This window comes from Gracilinanus agilis, chromosome 2 (assembly GCF_016433145.1).
Source record: "Gracilinanus agilis isolate LMUSP501 chromosome 2, AgileGrace, whole genome shotgun sequence".
Classification (NCBI taxonomy): Eukaryota; Metazoa; Chordata; class Mammalia; order Didelphimorphia; family Didelphidae; genus Gracilinanus; species Gracilinanus agilis.
In genome coordinates this window covers 579,131,753-579,152,038 of record NC_058131.1, presented here as the reverse complement: position 1 = coordinate 579,152,038, position 20,286 = coordinate 579,131,753, and the positions used below count along the sequence as shown (strand labels likewise).

General features: G+C 36.8%; 1 protein-coding gene across 1 annotated transcript in view; it reads right to left on the bottom strand.

Moving 5' to 3' along the window:
* Positions 1 to 20,286, bottom strand: part of RORA (RAR related orphan receptor A) — an 897,474-nt gene that overhangs the window by 198,815 nt on the left and 678,373 nt on the right. The window contains exon 3 of the mRNA XM_044665391.1: positions 780 to 809. Coding sequence (XP_044521326.1) covers positions 780 to 809 — 30 coding nt within the window. The remainder of the gene's footprint in view (positions 1 to 779; positions 810 to 20,286) is intronic.

Below are 20,286 nucleotides of genomic sequence, written 5' to 3'. Positions count from 1 at the left end.
AAGGTCTAAATGACACACTGGTCAAGTCCAATGTAACAGTTTGACTACCTGATGTCAAATGACATGTTAACTTCCTTTTGCTGTTCAGTGGACATGATGACAACACAGCTCAGACTGCCAACCACCACATCGTATGTTAGCACAACATTTTAAACTTCTGTTGTAATAAGAATGAAGGTTCTTTATGAAGAACCTTGACCTTGAAAAGTAGGGATCAAACATATATGGATATATAAATATATATGTATCCAGCCAGCACACATTTCCACATCAAACGAGCAATGCCATTTACCAGGACCTTCTTTAGGCTAGGTTTGTAGCCACACTGTAACTCCTTTATTCCCAGACAATGTCTCTGCCCCACAGACACAAATATGAAACAGTTTAATCTACAGACTAGTAATAAATGGAAAGGAGACTGAAATGGTAAAGAAATCACAGTGATTTCCCTTGGAAACATACCGACCATTTCTAAAAAGGACACAGAATAAGGGAGATTGCCAAGTAATCAATCCTCCCTGCTAAATGTCAAGATTTGCCTGACAAAAAGTAATGGGTCAAAACACTAGAATACATCAGAACGTGCATCGTCCTCTATCTTCAACACATACTCAGATACAGACTTGTGGAGTTGTGCCACTTCTATCCCTCTACAGTTTGAAAAATATGAACCCCCTTTGACCATCACAGATGAAATGTTAGTTAATGCTCGAAGAGTGCCATCAGCCAGACATAATTCCAACTCCTCAGAACACTTTGGACAAAAATATATTACTTACATGTATGCGTCTTCTTTGTTACCGAAATACCTGGAAGAGAAGAAATAATGCTAAGTGTGAGTATTTATATTTTATTTTATGTTGTTTTACACAAAGATGTTCCTGTAAATTACAAAGATTACTGCTCTTTCTTTGACTTTGCAACTGGGTGAAACCTTTCCATAAATACTGCATCATTAGAATCTTATTTCAGAGGAATAATTAATATTGACTTCTTCTACTCCCATGTCTTTTTGTGATATTAATTAGCATGTATTTTTCTTTTTTTTCATTAGATGAAAAGAGCACTAAAAGGAAATCAAACTCTGCATAAATGAAAAAACAAGAATGGTCGCCAAGAACCCACGGTAAAATGTCTCTCCTGTCTCTGCACAGAGAGACTGGGGACCATGTAGTCAGAGTATTCTGTACATTGTCAGACATGGTAGAGCAATAATCTTTTTTTGCACAACTATTTTCCTTTATTATAAAGAAGGGATAAGTCCAGGAGGTGGGGGTAGGTGTCCATAAATGACTATAATATGGTGGGGGCAATGAGGTGGCTCAGTGGACTGAGAGTCATGCCTAGAGATGGGAAATCCTGGGTTCAAATTTGGCCTCAGATATTTCCTAGCTGTTTGACCCTGGGCAAGTCACTTAAACCCTGTTGCTTAACCCTTACCTCTCCTCTGCCTTGGAACCAATTCTCAGTATTGATTCTAAAGAGATAGGTAAGAGTTTTAACTCCCACCCCCGCAACAACACTATAATATAGAAACAAAAGACAACAACCAAACTTATCTTTCAAAAGCATCTATGAAGATTTGAAGTTACTACTGAATTTTCATAAGTGGTAATGTCTCTTTGTAATAGATGCTTATTTTTTGGTTAAAAGGGAAAGGGATAAATGGTAGGACATATCCTTTAATTATAAACTTTTATTACATTGTATTACATATAATTACAAAGCTTTCTCCCCCTTTAATTACAAACTTTCCATCACTCATTTACCAAAGCATATCATCCTATTGAGATAAGATTCATCTGGACAACAAAGCATTTAACCTGCTGTGATGTTTTCTTTTGCTTTTCGGTCCAAGAGATATCTCATGACTATTATTTTTGGGAAAGGAGTAGAAGAATGGCTCATAAAACATATATGCTTTATCTCTTTGTGGCAATAAGTACATAAATACCATTTCTATGAAAAATGGGCAAAATGAAGGTCACCTATTCATGTGAAAATTCAGAAGAATTCAGAAGACCACATCTGTCATAATGTTTTAGAAGTGATGAAAGAAGACAAGAGTCAAAAGAAAGATACTATATTAGATATGATGGTGACCAAAGAATTCATTCCCTAGTGGCCAACCTATAGTTGATGAACCAACCTTTCCATACAAGGTAGGGCTTTTCCTTCAATAGCAGATAGTGTCTGTCACTAGAAACCTTTTAGTTTTGGAAGAATTGAGGCCCTGACATTCATATTCTTTGGGAACTTGGAGTAATTTCAATATTTAGCCCCACCCTATTTATTTATTTCCATATTTTTCATTTTTATAAGTGAACACTTATATAAAACCAACACCCCAAAACATACACCTAAATAAAAAAGTGAAAAATCATATGCTTTCATCTGCAGTCTGACTCCAACAGTTCTTTCTCTGGAAGTTGATAGCATACTTTGTCTTAAGTCCCTCAGAATTGTCTAGGATCATTGCATTGCTGAGAGTAGCTAAGTCTCTCACAGGTGATCGTTCCATGATATTGTTGTTACTGTGTACAACGTTCTCCTGGTTCTACTTATTTCACTCTGTATCAGTTCATGCAGGTCTTCCCAGCTCTTTCTGAAATCGTCCTGTTCATCATTCTTTATAGAACAATAGTATTCTATCACCATCATATACCACAATTTGTTCAGCCATTCCCCAATTGAGGGATATCCCTTTAGTTTCCAATTCTATGCCACTCATTTCAATATTTTGAAGAGACATTGGGGTAAGACTTTTAATCTTATTTTTAGCTATATATTATTTAAATGCTTCCATAATAGTACAAATATAAAATGAACATGTTTGAATGCAAACCATACTGTTGTCATTTCCTTAGGTCACAGGGGTACAATTTAAATAGTTCCTTCTTCAGGGGATATTCTAATGAGGAAAGAAAAGGAAACTAGAATATAGTATATATTGAGGAAATTAAGCCTGTGACTAAGGACAGTGGTAAAATTAAAAAAAAAATTGGCTTCCAAGTTATTAAGAAAGCCATTTAACCTTCTGTCTTGAAAGTAAAAACTCATTGGAAAAGTTAGCCTCCACATCAAACCTATTACTTAGCTATGGAACATATCATATGGGGTAGAAATCTGTTCTCAGAGTCCACAGTAGACATTGAAAAAAATGTTAATTCCAAAGTTATGCTCTGAGACCAAAATCATCCACTTGCTCCCCACATAACTTTCCAAAGGACTTATTTAGGGAATCTGAAATTACATAGTGCAACCCAAACTCAAACGTATTTTTTTTAATTGAGGGAAACTATTGTTTTTCATCCTGGCATTTGGTTTGGCACCATGAAACAAGCCATAGGACCCTTGGAAGGCTCTAGATAGTCCTCTCACTCAGTTGTCCATCTCTGTCCTTGGCATTTTAGAATCCTTTTAGATAACCTTTATCATGGAAAGGGCACTCCAACAAACAGCAATGGAAAAGAAAGTTTTAAATCTGAATATAATTTGCAACTCCAGCTCATGACACCGGCACCAATAAATTGATACATTAGTGCTCTTTCAGCATTATGAGAGCCATATGTGTACTTTTCTTAGGAAATAATGCTTTCTGTAAAATCACTTTGAAGAGAAAGTGCTTATGCTGTCACTCCTGATTATTCAGGGCTTCCTCACAATTGGATTTAACACGGCACAAAACAGACCTATCTATATTCGCTGAGTGTGGAACTACTTTCTCCTGACATCCAAAGCACTGATGAAAATACCACTGCTTCAACTTTTCTACTCAAATTTATTATACAGCGTGAGGCAGTGTTCTCATCAAATATTTTCATGATTATTACATTGATAATAGATTTTGAAAATCTTTCCAGGGAAGCTGCCTGCTCTCAGAAGGTTCCTGCTATCAGAAGTAATAGTAGACTGGGAGTTAAAATTTTAAATCTTGTGGTGATGACCTTGGCAACATCACATATTCTGTACCTCAGTTTGTATATTTGTAAGTCAAGGATGAAGCAACATACCATCCATTTCTAAATGTGGGCTAATTTGCCAACAAGAATATTCTTATCCAGTTTTAAAAGACATTTGCCCTCAATAATAATTAAAGTGCATGCCAAATAAACAAGAAAATTTGTTTTAAACAAACCCTTGGGTGGTTATGGGAAGGTAGAGTGCTTTTCCAACCAAATGCCAGCAGTAATCAAAATAAAAAGAGAGAGAATTCCTCAGAGAAGCCCAAAGCTCAATGCAATAAATACCTGCTACAACTGAAAGGGGATTGGATTTGGAATAAGGAGACCTGGGTCCAAATCTTGCCCTTGATATTTTCTATCAATCCAACCCTGAGCAAGTCATTTAAGTGCTCTGAAACTCAGTTTGCCCATCTGTAAAGAACATAAAAATAGCATCCACCTCACAAGGTTGTTGGGAAGATCAAATCAAATAAAGTATTTAAAGTGCTTTGCAAGCCTTAAAACACTATATAAAATGTTAGCTCTTGCTCCTAATGTCATTTTCATAATACTTCTCTGAGATTGGGTGGCATCTGATATTTTTTCCTTCAAGTCATAATGGGGAAACTGAGACTAAGATAAGTTAAATGAACACAACAGAATTATTTCTTCATGGAAAGTGAAGCTGAGGTCTGAAAACTGATAGAGGCAAGACATTAAGCACCATAGTCCCCTCCCTGTAGAAATATAAGTATTAAAATAAACATATATGTATTTACATATATACATATGTACAGGCAATAGATGAATGTATATTTTATCTATACGTCTATATAACTATATACATATATTATACACACACACATATATATACATATGCAGACACACAGTGTGCAAAAAGTATGATTGCAGTTTTAACTTTAAAGCTTTAAGCTTAATACTTCAATAAGACTTTGGAAACTTTGTGTGTGTATATACATGCATATCTGTGTGTAATGTACATGCATATATGTATAGATATAATATGCCCCCAAATGTCTGTCATTCTGCTTGGTTCTCCAACAACTAATTTAAACAGACATGACTCCCATACTTGTGACCTTCTAAATCAGGAGATATCATCTCAGACATGTTTTTTTTTTGGTGAGATTCAAACAGATAGAGATAGGAACATTTAGAAATGATATCTCCATTTAATTAGAACAACAAAATTGTTTTCATCCTGAAAAGAAGGAAATGTTTCTTATGTGATTCAAAATCATGGATTCGTCCTATTCTCATTTTGCATTTGCCTGTGATCAACAGACAATTTAAAAATAGGTAAATAGGCAACCATGTGCCTAAAGCAAGAAGTTATTGGTATTATCGCCAATCCCTCTTTGAGCTTTGGAAGCAATGCAACTTATCTCAACCTTTGGCTCTTCCTCCCCTGGCTGCCTGATTCTGTGTCTCCAGATGCTCTGTCCCGCCTGGACAAGAAGAAACAACATGGGAGACAACCCACTGCCATTTAATTTTATGAAACAATTTTAGTGAATTGGATTAAAAATGAGCTTCCAATCCACTTGACTTCATATCCTAATTTTATAAAAAACATTTCACAAAATTATCGTAGGGATCAATGTGTAATACAAAGCACTCAGAAAATTTAAAGTGGTATATTAAAGTTTTATCAACTACTAACACCAACATCACTGCTTCTATTAGTGCTGCTCCTTTTCCTCGTCCTCTTGCTCCTACCAACACTACTACTACCACTCCTACAGATATGTCCTGTAACCCATAGGGAGTTAAACTCCCGCAGTGTCCCACAACCACATGATGTTAAGAGGCCAGCAAGACATTAATAATGAGATGGTGATGTTTAAAACAGGTTTCCACACACTATAATGACCACAAAATGACTGTGTGACCTACACATTTCTCCATTCTGCCAGAGGAGAAAGTAAGACAACAAGATAAGTTCATGAAAATCAACATTATTAGGTTTAGTCTAGGTCCTAAACTCAATCCAGATTGCTCTCTCTTATAGCCAAAGGGAGATATTTGCTCATTAGTGTCTGCACAGTCTCAGTGATTTGCTAATTAGCATTGGTGAGGAACTTTGATCACCATCACCAAAGGGTATCAAACCAAGTCCAGCTGTTGTGAGGATTTTGATTCATTTCCAAGGGACTTGGAATAACACCAGCATGCTTTGCCAGAGGTTCTGCAAGAGGCAGTCAAGTGAATTATGTATCTCTATAGTGAGTGGTTGGGCCTTAGCTTCTGTAGGGGAAGGAACAAATTATTCAGGCTAAGCATTCATAAGATAAACCCTAACTAGCTGGGTGATCTTGGGTGAGTAACTTAAAGCCTCTGTGCCTCAGCTTCTTCATCTATAAAATGACGGATTATACTAAATTATTTCCTTTCAAGTTCTAAGATTCAAGATTTTGCCAGTAATCTTTGGAACTTTACTCTGCTACTATTGAGTTACCAAAACATATTACCTATTTCTAAACAAGTAACAGCCATGTCTGTTTTTCATGAACTGTAAGACAAAGTTTTAGAGGAAAAAACCCCTTAAAATCCTTTTTTGGTCATAAAAATATATACTACAAAAAGAAAATAAGAGGGTACGTAATAATGATTTTGATCAATCTTTTAATATTATCTAACCTACCAGAGAAGAAATGAGAAAATGTACTTTCCTTACTTCACTGGGCAGGTAGAGAACTATAGATATAAAATGTTGCATATGTTCTGAGATATAGTTTATTAGTTGAACTGCTTTTTTAAAAGAATTTTTTACAAGGAAAGATTCACTAGAAAGGAAAGGTTGGCATTGTGAAATAAACATGATATAAAAAGAAATAGCACTGAAAAAAATTATCTGGGCTAGAAAGAGATAACATGTTTGGTAAAACTGTCAGAAACTATGTGTTTTACTACATATAGATAAGCACATTTGACCAGCCAATATTTTAGATGGATTTGTGTCCCTCTAAAGAGATCACAGCAGTCTAAAATTGCCAATTTTCACCCTGTTAAGGAAAAGAAAAAAATACCCAGAAAAATCCTGCCCAAACACCAGTGCTGTTAACATGGAAAGATTTTCTGACTTTTGTTCACCATGCTTCAAAGCAAGGCTAAGAAAACGTCATGAAAACACCACCCATACATCACTGCCATGATTATCAGTAAGGGAGAAACGTCAGTGTTCCAGTTATCACAGGGCTTAGCACTTCAGCAGTCCAATGCGACATTCCCAATCATTGCCAGATCTCGGACAAATTAACTTCTTTGATGAACTCCTGTTGCTAGAAAATTCTCTGTGGTGCTGAGGATGTTTATACTAAAAAAAAAAAAAAAAAGACAACACCTTTTCTTCTCTTCAGAAAAGCTAAATAATTTAGCAACATTTCTATAGGTAATAAATTTGTGGATGTCTACATTGATGGTAATGTCCCTCTACCAATATTCAGATTCTCTGACTTTGGTTGGCCATCTTTACATAGATCTTACCAGTTCTTTCTGAGTTCAAGCCCAGGAGATTGAATATCTTATACTAGGTGAGTTGATACTTAGAAATGCCCATCCAAATATTACCAAAGCTGAAACCCAATGAAACATTCTACACTGCTACTTTTTTACCCCTGCCAAATTTCCACATTTCAAGAGGGGAAAACTCCTATACTCTGATGGGCCAAATGATAACTAAAGATTCCTTTGGTTGGCATAAAGCATCACTCTGTAAAAAACAAAAGGAAATTTTACCTGAATGTTGAACCTTTGTGATTTTATTTCTGTTTTTATCTCCTAGAAAATGGCTCTAAATTCATAGGCATTAGAACTATTTTCCATCTACTTCTCAGTTTTTCATTTAAAAATTGGTCTTATCAAGCACCATTTGGATAGAGAAACCTTTCTTGGATAAATATGAGCAGTCATTATACATTATTATTAGATGCTAGATAAATTTGAGGGGATTTAGGTTTAAGGACACTTGAAAATGATCACTGTGAAATCTTTAAGGATGAAAGTTGGGATGTGACGTAAAGAACAGTGGCTTCGGAGTCAAAGTTCATAAACCAACTTTGTGAATCTGAGCATGACTCTTCCTCTTTTGAACTCAGTTTCTTCATTTCAAAAATAAAAGGACAGTCTAGATAACCTTTAAGGTACCATCATATTCTAAACCTGTGTATATACAGCTCTAAAATGCAGAAAATCTAGCAAATATGAAGAGTATAAGGGAGAAGACTAGACCTGGCATTAGTGTTGCTCCTTGTAGATCAGATAAGAGATAGTTCAACAACAAAAAAAGTGAAGGTATACCACCCTGTTGCCTCTCTAGCTTTTCCATGTCCTTCCTGCCCCCATTTTCTAAGAAGTTCCATGGGTTTCTCTTCTTTTGTCAAAAGTCAAGGAACAAAAACATGTAGGAAGTTGTTCAGAAACACAGACTAAGAATGGGCTAGCCAAAGAAAATGATGTTACAAAACAATGTCCTTGTCTAGGACAAAAGAACTATTAATGACAATCAGTACATATTGCTGAAAGTGCTCCAAGTAATCTTTGGACTTTGTTTCAAAAATTCTTAATGGACACTAATGCTTATAGTTCACTCAAAACAGAAGTAAATTATGTGCCAGGGTTGTAGGGACCAAGGACAGCACATGCGAGACATCAAAGCATTAGCAAAGTTACGACAATCAACCATGTTGTAATTGCATAAAAGCCTTTAAAAATTCACTTAGAAATACTAATTGCGAACATAAATAATATCTTAAATGTTTGGCTTTCTTGCAGTTACACTTTTGCATGGATTAAACTATTTCTGTTATAGTAATTCAGCAGTTTTATGCAGTTGCTTTTTATACTATTACAGATTTATATTTTTGGTTTAAAAATGGATAAAGTAATAAAAAAGGGAAAAAATAGGAAAGTTCCTCTTTTATCTTTAAGTCTTTCTTTGTTTTTCTTCTACTGACATACCTATATTTAAAACAAACTTCCTTAATTCTGATGAAGACAGAAAAAGTTGTCACCCAACCAAGGCCTAAGATTAAAGTCAACATAAGAAATTCACCAGGTTAGAAAGGAATGCGAAAAAAAAAAGAGTAAACTTGAATGGGAAATATCAAATCTAGACTTCTTGAATCACCTCTCCTTTGATGATTAATATTCTACTTGCTATGTATATATATAAAGTTCCTATCTTCTAAATGGGGCTCATTTCTTTTTCTGTCATTGGTGGTGCCAAGTGCACTATCAGGACTAATGAGTAGTAATGATAAGAAAAATATATCACTAAGTATCCTTGTTCTTTTTTGTAAATTTTCTTTTTGTGAGTCCCTATATAGAATATATATCCACTTAGAGAAGACCACTGACATTATATAAATGTGGTATTGGCTAAAGGCAGAGACATACAGTAAATGAACTCTCTTTACCAGGTTTCTGGTAGTGCTTTACTTTGTAAGTGATCTTGGGTAATCAGTAAATCTAGGTAGAAACCTTTAGGTTTCACTATGTTTGTTTAGGACCTACTTTAGTTTCTAGACCTCCATAGAATCTTGTGAAAGTTTCTCTTAGTCATTGTACTCTATCAAGAATCCATAAGCACAGTGGGTGCCTAAGCCAGATCAACCAAATCTAGTTGGATAATAATGACCTAAAAATCCAGAAATCACTCACCTAGAGCAAATAATATGTTACTATATCTATAGTTCTTCATAAGCCAAGTGATCCCTACAGAAAAACTGAGTCTCCATAGGAAAGCCAAATCAAAACAAATTCTGGACTTACTTTATGGTTAAAGTACAGGAAAAGGCCAAGTCAATCTCTAGCTCAAGAAACCATTGTAGTTCTCTAATGCCTCAATGAAAAAATATGAACTTCTCATTTTAGTGTATAACTTCCTTTGTAATCTGGCTCCAGCCTATCTTTTCAGCCTTATGACATTCTGTATTGCAGTCAAACTGACCTTCTTATTGTTCCTCATTCATAACATTTCATCTCTCACTTCTTTGCCTATTGTCCAAACACATTCCCTACAAGGTACCCTCTCCTGCAAGAATTTTTGCTTAATTCCCACAACTTTTCTTCCACTCCAGATTATTTTGTATATGTGGAACATACATTTTAGATTTACTTATTGGTATCCATACTAATTGGAGCAGCTAGATGGTACAGTGGGTAGAGCACCTGGGCTTGAAGTCATAAAGCCCTAAGTTTAAATCCAGGTTCAGAAACTTCTTTGCTATGTGACCTTGGACAAGTCACTTTAACTCAGTTGCTCCTGGAGAAGGAAATGACAAATCACTCCAGTGTCTTTGTCAAGAAAACCCTGTGGAGGGAGGTCCACAAGGTCATGAACAATTGGAGCACAAGTAAAGAGAGTGAACAACAAAAACAATCTATATTATTTTCCGTAGGTGAATGCAAGCTGCTTAAGGACAGGGACTGCTTTATTTTGTTTTGTTTTGTATCCCTGGTGCCTAGAACCTTGCACATTTTTTGAGGGGAGAAAATATCTGGGTTTGCAATTTTTTTGGACCTACAGGAAAGGAAATATCTTTTACCAAAGCAGATGAGTAATAGTTCTTCAACTTAGAGAGCTACCTAAATCATAAAGAGGTTAAATGACTTGCCAGGATCAAAGAGCCAGTAAGTGTTATGGGTAAAGATCAAGTTATTTTGACTCCAAAGCAGGCCCTCTAGTTATGTTACCTTTTCCTTATGTGTTTTTTTTTTATCCTGGACCTCCATTCTAGGAGCATAGGGCCACAACCAGTAGGCAATGGGACACACAGTCGCTCAGGGTCACCCAGCTGGGAAGTGTCTGAGCCCGGACTTGAACCTAGGACCTTTCGTCTCTAGGCTTGGCTCTCAATCCACTGAGCTAACCCAGCTGCCCCTACTTTAGGTTGCAGTTTCTTTAGCAGATGTAGTTTTTACAGGGTGGGGTTGCTAGCCCCACGCCCAACCCTCCTCCTTTTTTCATCCGGGCTAGGGACCGTCCTTGGCCCAGGAGTGGTAAGGGTGGGCAGTAGGGGTCAAGTGACTTGCCCAAGGTCACACAGCTGGAAGTGTCCGAGGCCGGACTTGAACCTAGGACCTCCAGTCTCTAGGCCTGGCTCTCAATCCACTGAGCCACTCAGCTGCCCCTCCTTGTATGTAGTAGGCACTTAATAAATGTTTGCTTCATTGAACTGAATAAAAGAAGGTTATTTTGCAAATCCATCATTGAAAAGAGAGCAAACATTTTCGGTAGTTCCAATATCCTCCATAATCTAACACCAAAGCTTAACATAGGTATTTTTAAGAACCCATCTATATGAGACAATATAGGTAGGAAATCTTGTTTCTGTCTTTATATCCCTACTGCATTGAAGGTAATGGGCGTTTAAAGCTTGGTGGATTACTTTGAATTGGCTAATCCATCCCCTTAATTTTATAGATGAGGAAACTGGGGTTTGGGTAGGTTAAATGACTTACTCAAGGTTACCCATCTCTTAGTGATGTTGTTTGTCCTTTGTTTCAAAGAGGACCAATGACATCACAGGGCGATGTCTTGACTTTCTCATGAATTGGGCTTAAGTGAGGCAGAGTTGTACAAAACTGCCAACCTAACTCTTCTAGAGTCACCAAAATCCAGTGGCAAGACAAAAGTCAAACAAAAAAGATAAAAGTGACAACCTGAGATGCAGTGGATGACCTTGACATTTTCAATATCTGACCAATCTCTAAGTGCTCCACAGGCACTGCTTCCACTGTCTTCATGTCCATTGAAACATTTTTTTTTCATCCATCATTTCTCCACCATTTTCTCCATCCATTTTTCACATACCCCCTCCTGGGGGAAAGTTTTCACATTCTTGGGGTAGATATCTCCCTAACTCACCAGTGGTTTGAGGACTGTCAGTTTCTTTGATTTAGCCTGTTCGCTAAGACAGTTTTACCAGAGTGTAGCCACTGACCATGCTACAGCTTCTTGAAGCCATAGGTGAGAGTTGGGTGATAGATGGACACCAAAGATGGATGAGCAGCCCTGACAAGGGCTTGAGAAGCTCCCATACCAAAGGTACTAGTTCTCCCTGAATACCCCTTACTAATTACTAATCTACTGGAGGATTTGAACCAGGTTTAAGATCCAGATTTCCTCATATATGTAAAACTGGTTAAATTGCTTGTTGACTCTGGGAAGGGGACAGGAGGAGGGGAGGGAAAGAACATGAATATGTAACCATGGAAAAATATTCTTAATTAATTAAGTTAATTAATTAAAAAAGACCCAGATTTTCTGATTTCCATAATTTTTTCAAACTATCTCCTCACTTGTCTACAGAGATTGGCATCTAATCTAATCATAGGATTATAGATTTAGACCTGAAAGTGGCTACAGAAGCTATCTTTTAAAGATGAGGAAACTGAAGGCCAGAGATTTTAAGTGATTTTGCACAAGGTAACTGCAATCACAAATGATTGGTCTGGGATTTGAATGTAGGTCCTCTGACTCCAATCTAGTACTCTTTCTGTGATATTTACTGCAAAGTATCTCTTCTTCAACTCATCCATCATTTCATAATAGTTTTACCTAAGTACCTATAGAACATACTTAACATTAAACGCTACAATTTACTAACAAAGTAATAAATAAATAAATAAAATAAGTAATAAATAAAAAGTAATAATTTCATAATAGTTTTACCTAAGTACCTATAGAACATACTTAACATTAAACACTACAATTTACTAACAAAGAACTTTATAGAATGCAGGTGGTTTTCTTGCATCCACATTCATACTTGTTAGTTCTTTATCATAGTGAGAGAAGGATTAGGACTGGAGCTGTGATTTCTTGGGTGCAGGGAACTTCTAGGTGAGGAGAGACTCCCTCCATCATTTATGAGACTTGCATATCTTAGCTGCTTAGAGCAGAAGTGGATAAACTCCCAAGAGTGGGCTAAACCAGCCCACTATTTATTTTTATATAGACTGAGAGCTAAGAATGGTTTTTACAGTCCTCTAACTACTATATCACGATGCCTCTCTCAGAAGGCATAAAGGAATAAAGAAACAAAGTGCCTAGGGAAAACACATCAAATACCTGGAGAAGTTGAAGAGAAATTTGAAATATATAAAAAGAGCTAAAGAAAAAGAATACAATCTGATGAATGCAGCCTCCAGGGCTCATAGAGGGGGTCAAGCAATCAACAACTACAGTTAAATGAAACTTCAAATGTGTTAGCATAAATCAATTTTGTCATGGCCTACGCTGAATAAATGGGCATGCTTTACTTGTCCGTTACACAATCTTTATGATCTCCTTAAGGGATATGCAACTGGGAAGATTGGAAAGGTCACAACCTCACTTGTAATGCTTAATCAAATATTGGGCTCAAGGTAATAAAACACCTGCAGAAAACACCCACTTATCCATCTGCTAAAACACATTTCTCCCAAGCTGCAGTATTTTTGTCAATGACATTTTGGTGATGGCAAGTCAAAACAGTTAAATTTCCTCATAGCTGAAAGGAGGCTGGCCTTCTGAAAATGATGAGTGTGCTTTGGGACGAGCCCTGTCTCGGGAATAATAGCCACATGCCATATTTGCTATGGATACATTCTTTCTTGCCCCCTCCTACCATTCAAACAGAGGTTAAAAGATGAATTGATTTACCTTCATGACATGTTGGATGTAATAAGAAAATATAAATTAGATCAAATTTTTTTTTTATTTTCCAAAACCTAGCTAGAGGTTTTAGAAAGATAAATATTTTCTTTTATAGGTTTTGGATTTACAAGGCTGCCACCACAGTGGTTGTTAATTTCTTCTTATGTCTGTAATTTGGGTTGCTAGAACCCAGTGAATAGTACTTTGGGTTGATGTAAGACCATATATACCTCCCAGCTAAGCTTTCACCAGATGTGGATAATTGTGAGTACTGATTAGTAGATAATCCAGTTAATTATACATTTCCCATAAAAAATCTGCTTTCTATAGGGATAACGAATAAAAAAATGTTTTAACCCTTACCTTCCATCTTAGAATCAATACTAAATATTGGTTCAAGGCAGAAGAGCTGTAAGAGGTTACGTGACTTGCCCAGGTTCATACAGCTAGCTAGGAAGTATCTAAGACAAAATTTGAACCTAGGACCTTCTGTCTCTAGGCCTGGCTCTCTATCCATGAAACCACATAATGCTGCACTAATAACAAATATAAACTCAAGCTTAACTCATGAATATTTCTCTAAATAAGGATACCATATAGAGAATTCCAAGTAAATACCATTTCTCAGTCAGTGGTTACATATCACTGCTTAATCCAATTCTATTTTTCCTTACTTCACTTTAAGGAAAAGTATTTAACTTTCTCTCAATTTTAGTGAATTAGATATCAACTAATTCCAGGCCTCCATTGGGCATGGCTTCCCAAATGCTTATCATTTTTAATTTTAGAATCAACAACTCTTAACCTCCAGTTGGCAACTTAATAGAAGAGAACTCACAGACTTCCTTAGGTGCTCCTATTTCTTTCTGAAAACTGGGGTTTCTTCAACCCCATACAGGGAAAAAAAACCAACTACTGACAAGCAAACAAATAAATAATTTTTTCCTCTTGTGTAATATTCTCTGCTCCATTCAGGTCTTAGGTTTTAGCAAGCAGCAATGTTTGCCATGCACATGTAGGTAAGAGGCTGCACGACTACCTTACATAGATTAAGGAGTGGCCTTGGGATCAGGAAGACCTGAGTTTGAATCCTAGCTAAAGATAAGTCTTTTAACCCCTTAAATAGTGGTCTGGGCCATTCTTGAAGATTCTGAGTTACAGCTAGGTCTCTAACCTGCAATCCAGGAGAAAGTTTCCACAGGAGGAGATTACCATATGGATGAAATCATGGCTTGAGGCTCCCCATTCCATAATAAAATGAACAATATGGGAGTAAGCAGAGTTACAGTGATTAGTGCACAAGAATTATGTTGCATTCACCCAAACCCAATTATTAAAAACACTTTTTAAGTTATAGAATCTATCAGGTTACATCAAAGCAGGACCCATGAATGAATACCTATCCAAATGGATTCATATAAAATCCAATATTTTTTCAAGTTCAGTTTCTTCTTGGAATTAAGTGAAAAAAGTCTTTAAATCATACAAAAGTAGCAAGGATTAGTGTGACAGAGTGCAGGACTTGTGGTCAAGTCCCATAGATGACCCTTACTAGCTGGGTGACCATTGACAAGTCCTCTAATCTCTGTTAGATTCTGTTTTCTCCTCTTTAAAATGAAGGGACTCAACTAGATGGTCTCAGTTGTCCCTTCCAACTCTACATCTGTAATCCTGTAAATCTGTAACCTCACTGGAATACATGATAAATAATCCCACATGCTGTTTTCTGTTCAAGGTCATAGGATCATAGATTTTGTGCTAGAACTAAACTGAAAGGTCATTTAGTCCAACCTCTTTTTTGTTTTTAACCAATAAAAAATTGAGTTCTGAAGAAATGACTTGTTCAAGATCATAGAAGTAGTAAATATCAGAGTTGGAATTAGAACTCAAGTCCTCTGCTTGCAAAATAAATTCTCTTTCCAATACATTGCACTAATGTATTATAAGATACCTACAGAGAGTCACAGACTTTGGGTTGCTTCTTCATCATTGATAACCTAGTATTACTCGTGGTCCCTTCTTTGTGATGTTGAATTGTTTTTCAGTCATGACTTCAGTTGGGGTTTTCCTGGCAAAAATACTGGAGTGGTTTGCCATTTCCTTTTCTGGCTCATTTTACAGAGGAGGAAACTAAGGCAAATAAGGTGAGATGAATTGCCCAAGATCACACAGTAACTGCTGAGGCTAGATTTGAACTCAGGAAGATAAGCCTTCCTGACTCCAGACCTGGCACTCTATCCTTTGCACCATCTAGCTACCCTACACATTTATAGGATTGGATATGTAATTCCATCTATACAGATATGATTAAGTCATGCAGTATAGCAGAGGATCACATATTGAGAGCTAGAAGAAATCTTAAAAGCCATTCAGAGCAATATCCAAATTTATAGATGAGAGAACTGATGACAGAGAGGTTGAGACCTGCCTCTTGCCAGTTATAAGTGACAGAATCGGGATTTGGACCTATGTACTCTTTTCCATGGTCCACTATCTCCAAGAGCACTGGACTTGGCATCAGGAAACACCAATTTAAATCTCAGCTCTGATATTTATTGCCTGGGTGATCAGGGGCAAATAATTTACTTGGTTTCTTCATTTTTAAAAAGGAAAATAAGATATCCTGCATCAATACCTATATAATGTTAAAAGTTCGAGAGAAGACGGTCACTATTTTTGGAGAATAGTAAGGGGGATTTATAGAAAGACTGGGATAAGAGTTAACCAGGCTGAAAAGAGTAGACAAGATGCAAACTGTGTTGTAGGGAAAGTCTGTATCAGTGAGGCCAAAGATTCACTCAAGAGTCTTCTTTAAAAGCAAGTCTGCTGTACTTTCTAGAATTTCAGACAGTTAAAAGAAGTCCTATCACTCAGAAAACAAGGAGGATGAATAAATGGCTGTTTCTCTGACCTTCCAGTAGCTATTTTAGGTCTTTCTATCTTGAAATCCAATCCTTATTTGAAAATGTCAATTTATGATCATAAGACATGGTTTTAGCCTTTAGCTACATGGCTACTTTTTCATAAACAAATCATTTCTCCCTCAAGTCTTTGAGAATCTTAAACTTCTAAGCTGTTTGCAAAATATTCCACGGAATATATAGTAAGGAAATTCTTGCCTTACTCTCTTATGATGTTATGCTCTCTCAGTCTCTTTCAGATCAAAATGAGATAACCTGAGGGCAGGATCTACCAAATATAATCTCCTTTCTTCTCTCCACACCCATCCAGATTCACATAGAACCTAGCAAAATATGTTCTTGGAGGGAGTTCTGCATATATTTCTGATTTTGAAAATCATTGCTTAATCTGGATGAGTATTTTTCCTCTTTTCTAATTTCGGCTCTGACACTAATTGGTTCTTTGACCTTGAACATTTATTTGCTCCCTCAATCTTTTTATGGCATGGTCTATAGAGACAAAGTGAAATAGGGCATTGGGTGGATTACTTCATTAATGGACAGCCAACAGGCACTTCTCATCATTTACTTGTAGCCTTTTCTTAAAAAGTAACTGAAACAATACTCAAACTATAAAATTTGGATTACCTTATCCATGTGCTCAAGCCAGACTTATTCTTTGGCTATTCCAATAGGGAGAGTTAAAAGAGCTTAGTTTTAAAAGAGCTTAAGAATCTTTCTGTAGTTCTCATCTTTTATTGAGGTTCCCAGGAAAATGAAGCCAAAGGCAAAATAATAGAAAGACCTCATAAAGTTCTACAATTTAAGAGACATTTTTAAAGTGCCTACTATGTGCAGAGTACTATGATAGCTGTTGGCAGAGGCATTAAATTTAGATAAGATTAAATCTCTACCCTTTTGAAACTTAATCTAAATTAGGGATATGATACATTCAAAATGATTCAGACAAAAGAGAAGATAATTAGTGTACAAGAAATATAAATGACATGCAAGGGCCAAGGATGAAAAAGACCAATTTATTCTTGAATGCTTCTTCACTATACCTTTTATGCTCTAGGTCTAATGCTGCTTTTTATATGGCTGGAGAAGCCTATCAAGGTTCTTTTTAATGAAGGGTGGCAAATAAGGAATTTCTTCTTTGATTCAAATCCATAACATATGGATTTATCTTTTTGAATTTCAGATGACCTTTAAATACAAGATAAAGTCCCAGTAATTCTCCTAACTTTTTAGTACAGATCACACCATACATTCAGCCCTTTACCCAGATATAGACATTAAGGTCCAGTTTCCACAAAAAGTCCACTGGGCATTTTTCTGGTCCAAAAACTATTTCAGTTAGTAGAACCTTGGACTTTACCTTTTTGCCTCCAATAAAAAATCTTACTTTCTTAAAGCAATATGGTGTAGTGAATGGATAGAAGTTAGCCTAGGAGCAAGGGATATTTAGATTTGAGTCCTTTCACTAACACATCCTGGCTGTTTATGGGAGAGTCACTTAACCTCTCAATGACACAGGAAATTACAAATTTGTTATAGGTAAGGTGCCAATCTATGTAGGTGTAGGCATAGTTCTGTATTAAGATTTAACAATACAGATGAAATCATAGGTCTAGATTGAAAGTGAGGGTAAGGGACTTCCTTGAAACCTATAATTCAATTTTCTCCTATAATCTCTAAAGGTTCTCTCTGACAATGACATTTTACAATTTTTGTTAACTTTTTTAAAGGATCCTTTGGAACAGGGAAAGTACCTAAAAACACCATCAAAAAAATTTTTTAGCCACATCAGCTTTTAAAAACTAAAAATTACTAAAGAGTAAAAGGGCTACAGTCTGAAAGAGGGAAAGCACCAGTATCAGTAAAGTTCCATCATGGTTATAGGTCCTCTGACAAATCAGATTTCAATTCCTCTATACCTTTACTAGAGGATCTTTAGGAACTGATAAGGCTGAAAAACTCCACCCTTACTCCACAGTGGTCAACTCCCGGGGGATAGGATAAATAAGTAAGTGGTGGCTAGAAAGTCTGTGTTTCAGAGCCTGTTCTCGGGCCTTTTCAGGTTGTAGGACTCATTAGTTTTGTAGTCTGCTGGCATGTTCTTCAAGTGACCAAGTTGACATCCTTTCTGTGATAAGGCATCAAACTGTTGGACTTTTAACTTAAACTTATGATTGACTCTAAATAGGCATCAACATTGAAAAAAATTCCCAGATAAAGCAAACAAGTTCTCAGGAAATATTGAATCCTGACCCATTCCCCAGTTCATAAAGAATCCCCCTATCCCTAGGGCAGGCAAATAGCTCAGTAGATAGAATGCCAGCCTGGAGTCAGAAAGACTCATCTTTCTGAGTTTGAATATGGCTCCAGACACTTAGCTGTGTGACACTTAAATCCAATTCATACAAGAGTCAAGACATCATCCAGTGATGCTATTGGTCCTCTTCAAACTGAAGGACAAGACAATGCTATGTTATTCCAAGTAAGTCACTCAAGCCTGGTTGCCTCCGTTTCCTCATCTGTAAAATGAGCCAGAGAATGATATGGCAAACCACTTCAATTTCTTTGCCAAGACAACCCCAAATGAGATCATGAAGAGTTGGACATGACTGAAAAATGACTAAACAATAACAGCAAAAGAACCACCGAGTGAACTTTCAAGATCATGCTCCTGAAGCACTATATAGCCTGGGCAGAGAAAGTTTGGTGAAACCATCAATCAATCAACAAGCATTTATGAGGAGTTTACTGCATACTAGACAATAGACCAGGAACTGTGGATACAAAGACAACAATGAAATATTCCCTGCCCTCAAGGAACTTAACTTCCATCAGGGGAAACAACATGCATACATTCTAGCACATATGAAATATGTAGAAAGTAAACACAAGGTAATTGAGGGCAAAGAACTAGCACCTAGAGGAAACAAGAAAAGCCTGGTGTAGGAGGCGGTATCTGAGCAGAGTTTTGAAGGGAAACTAGAACTGCTCTTGGCCACCACACTCTCAATAAACTACCAAAGTGTGAAGAAATCTTACCTCACTTAGAAGCTGACAGGGGCCTTATTATTATTATATATTATACTGAAAACTCCAAGCCTTCCTGTAAGTCATCACTTTATATGGTTTTCATAATGACAGTAAAATCTTGCCACCAGCGGCACTGTCACCCTTCCTCTCAGCAGAGCCTTTTTCCTTACCATGACATTCAAAGTACAGAGTCTCCTTCATCTCAAGGAGCTGTCCTATCAGCACACTAATGGGAACAATTCATTTAACCTACACAAGAAATGCAGCCAAGGAGCTGTGTAATATGTATAGGATCCTGAGGGGAATCAATCCTCTCCGCTGGCCCTTCCTGCCATTTGATTCATTGACTAGAGTTTCACTTTCTTCCTACTTAGTCTGACTTATAGACAAAAAGGACATTCCGGAAAATGTAAGGTAACTTTGCCAAATTCCTTTCAGTTGTATGTTGGGGACACTCTTCTGGTGTCAGACACTAAAAGTCTAGGGCTCATCACTTTTTGTGAACGATTGTGGTTCAAAAACTGTTCCTCCACACACATATTATTAATGGTTTACATAACTCACATTCCTACCTGTCTTTTAAAGCAGGGGTTCTTAAATTTGTATGTATCATAGACTTCTTTGGCAATCTGGTGAAGTTTATGGATATAGAATATCTTTCTTTTCCGTCCCCTCCCCTCTCCTCCCCTCTCCTCCCCTCCCCTCCCCTCCCCTCCCCTCCCCTCCC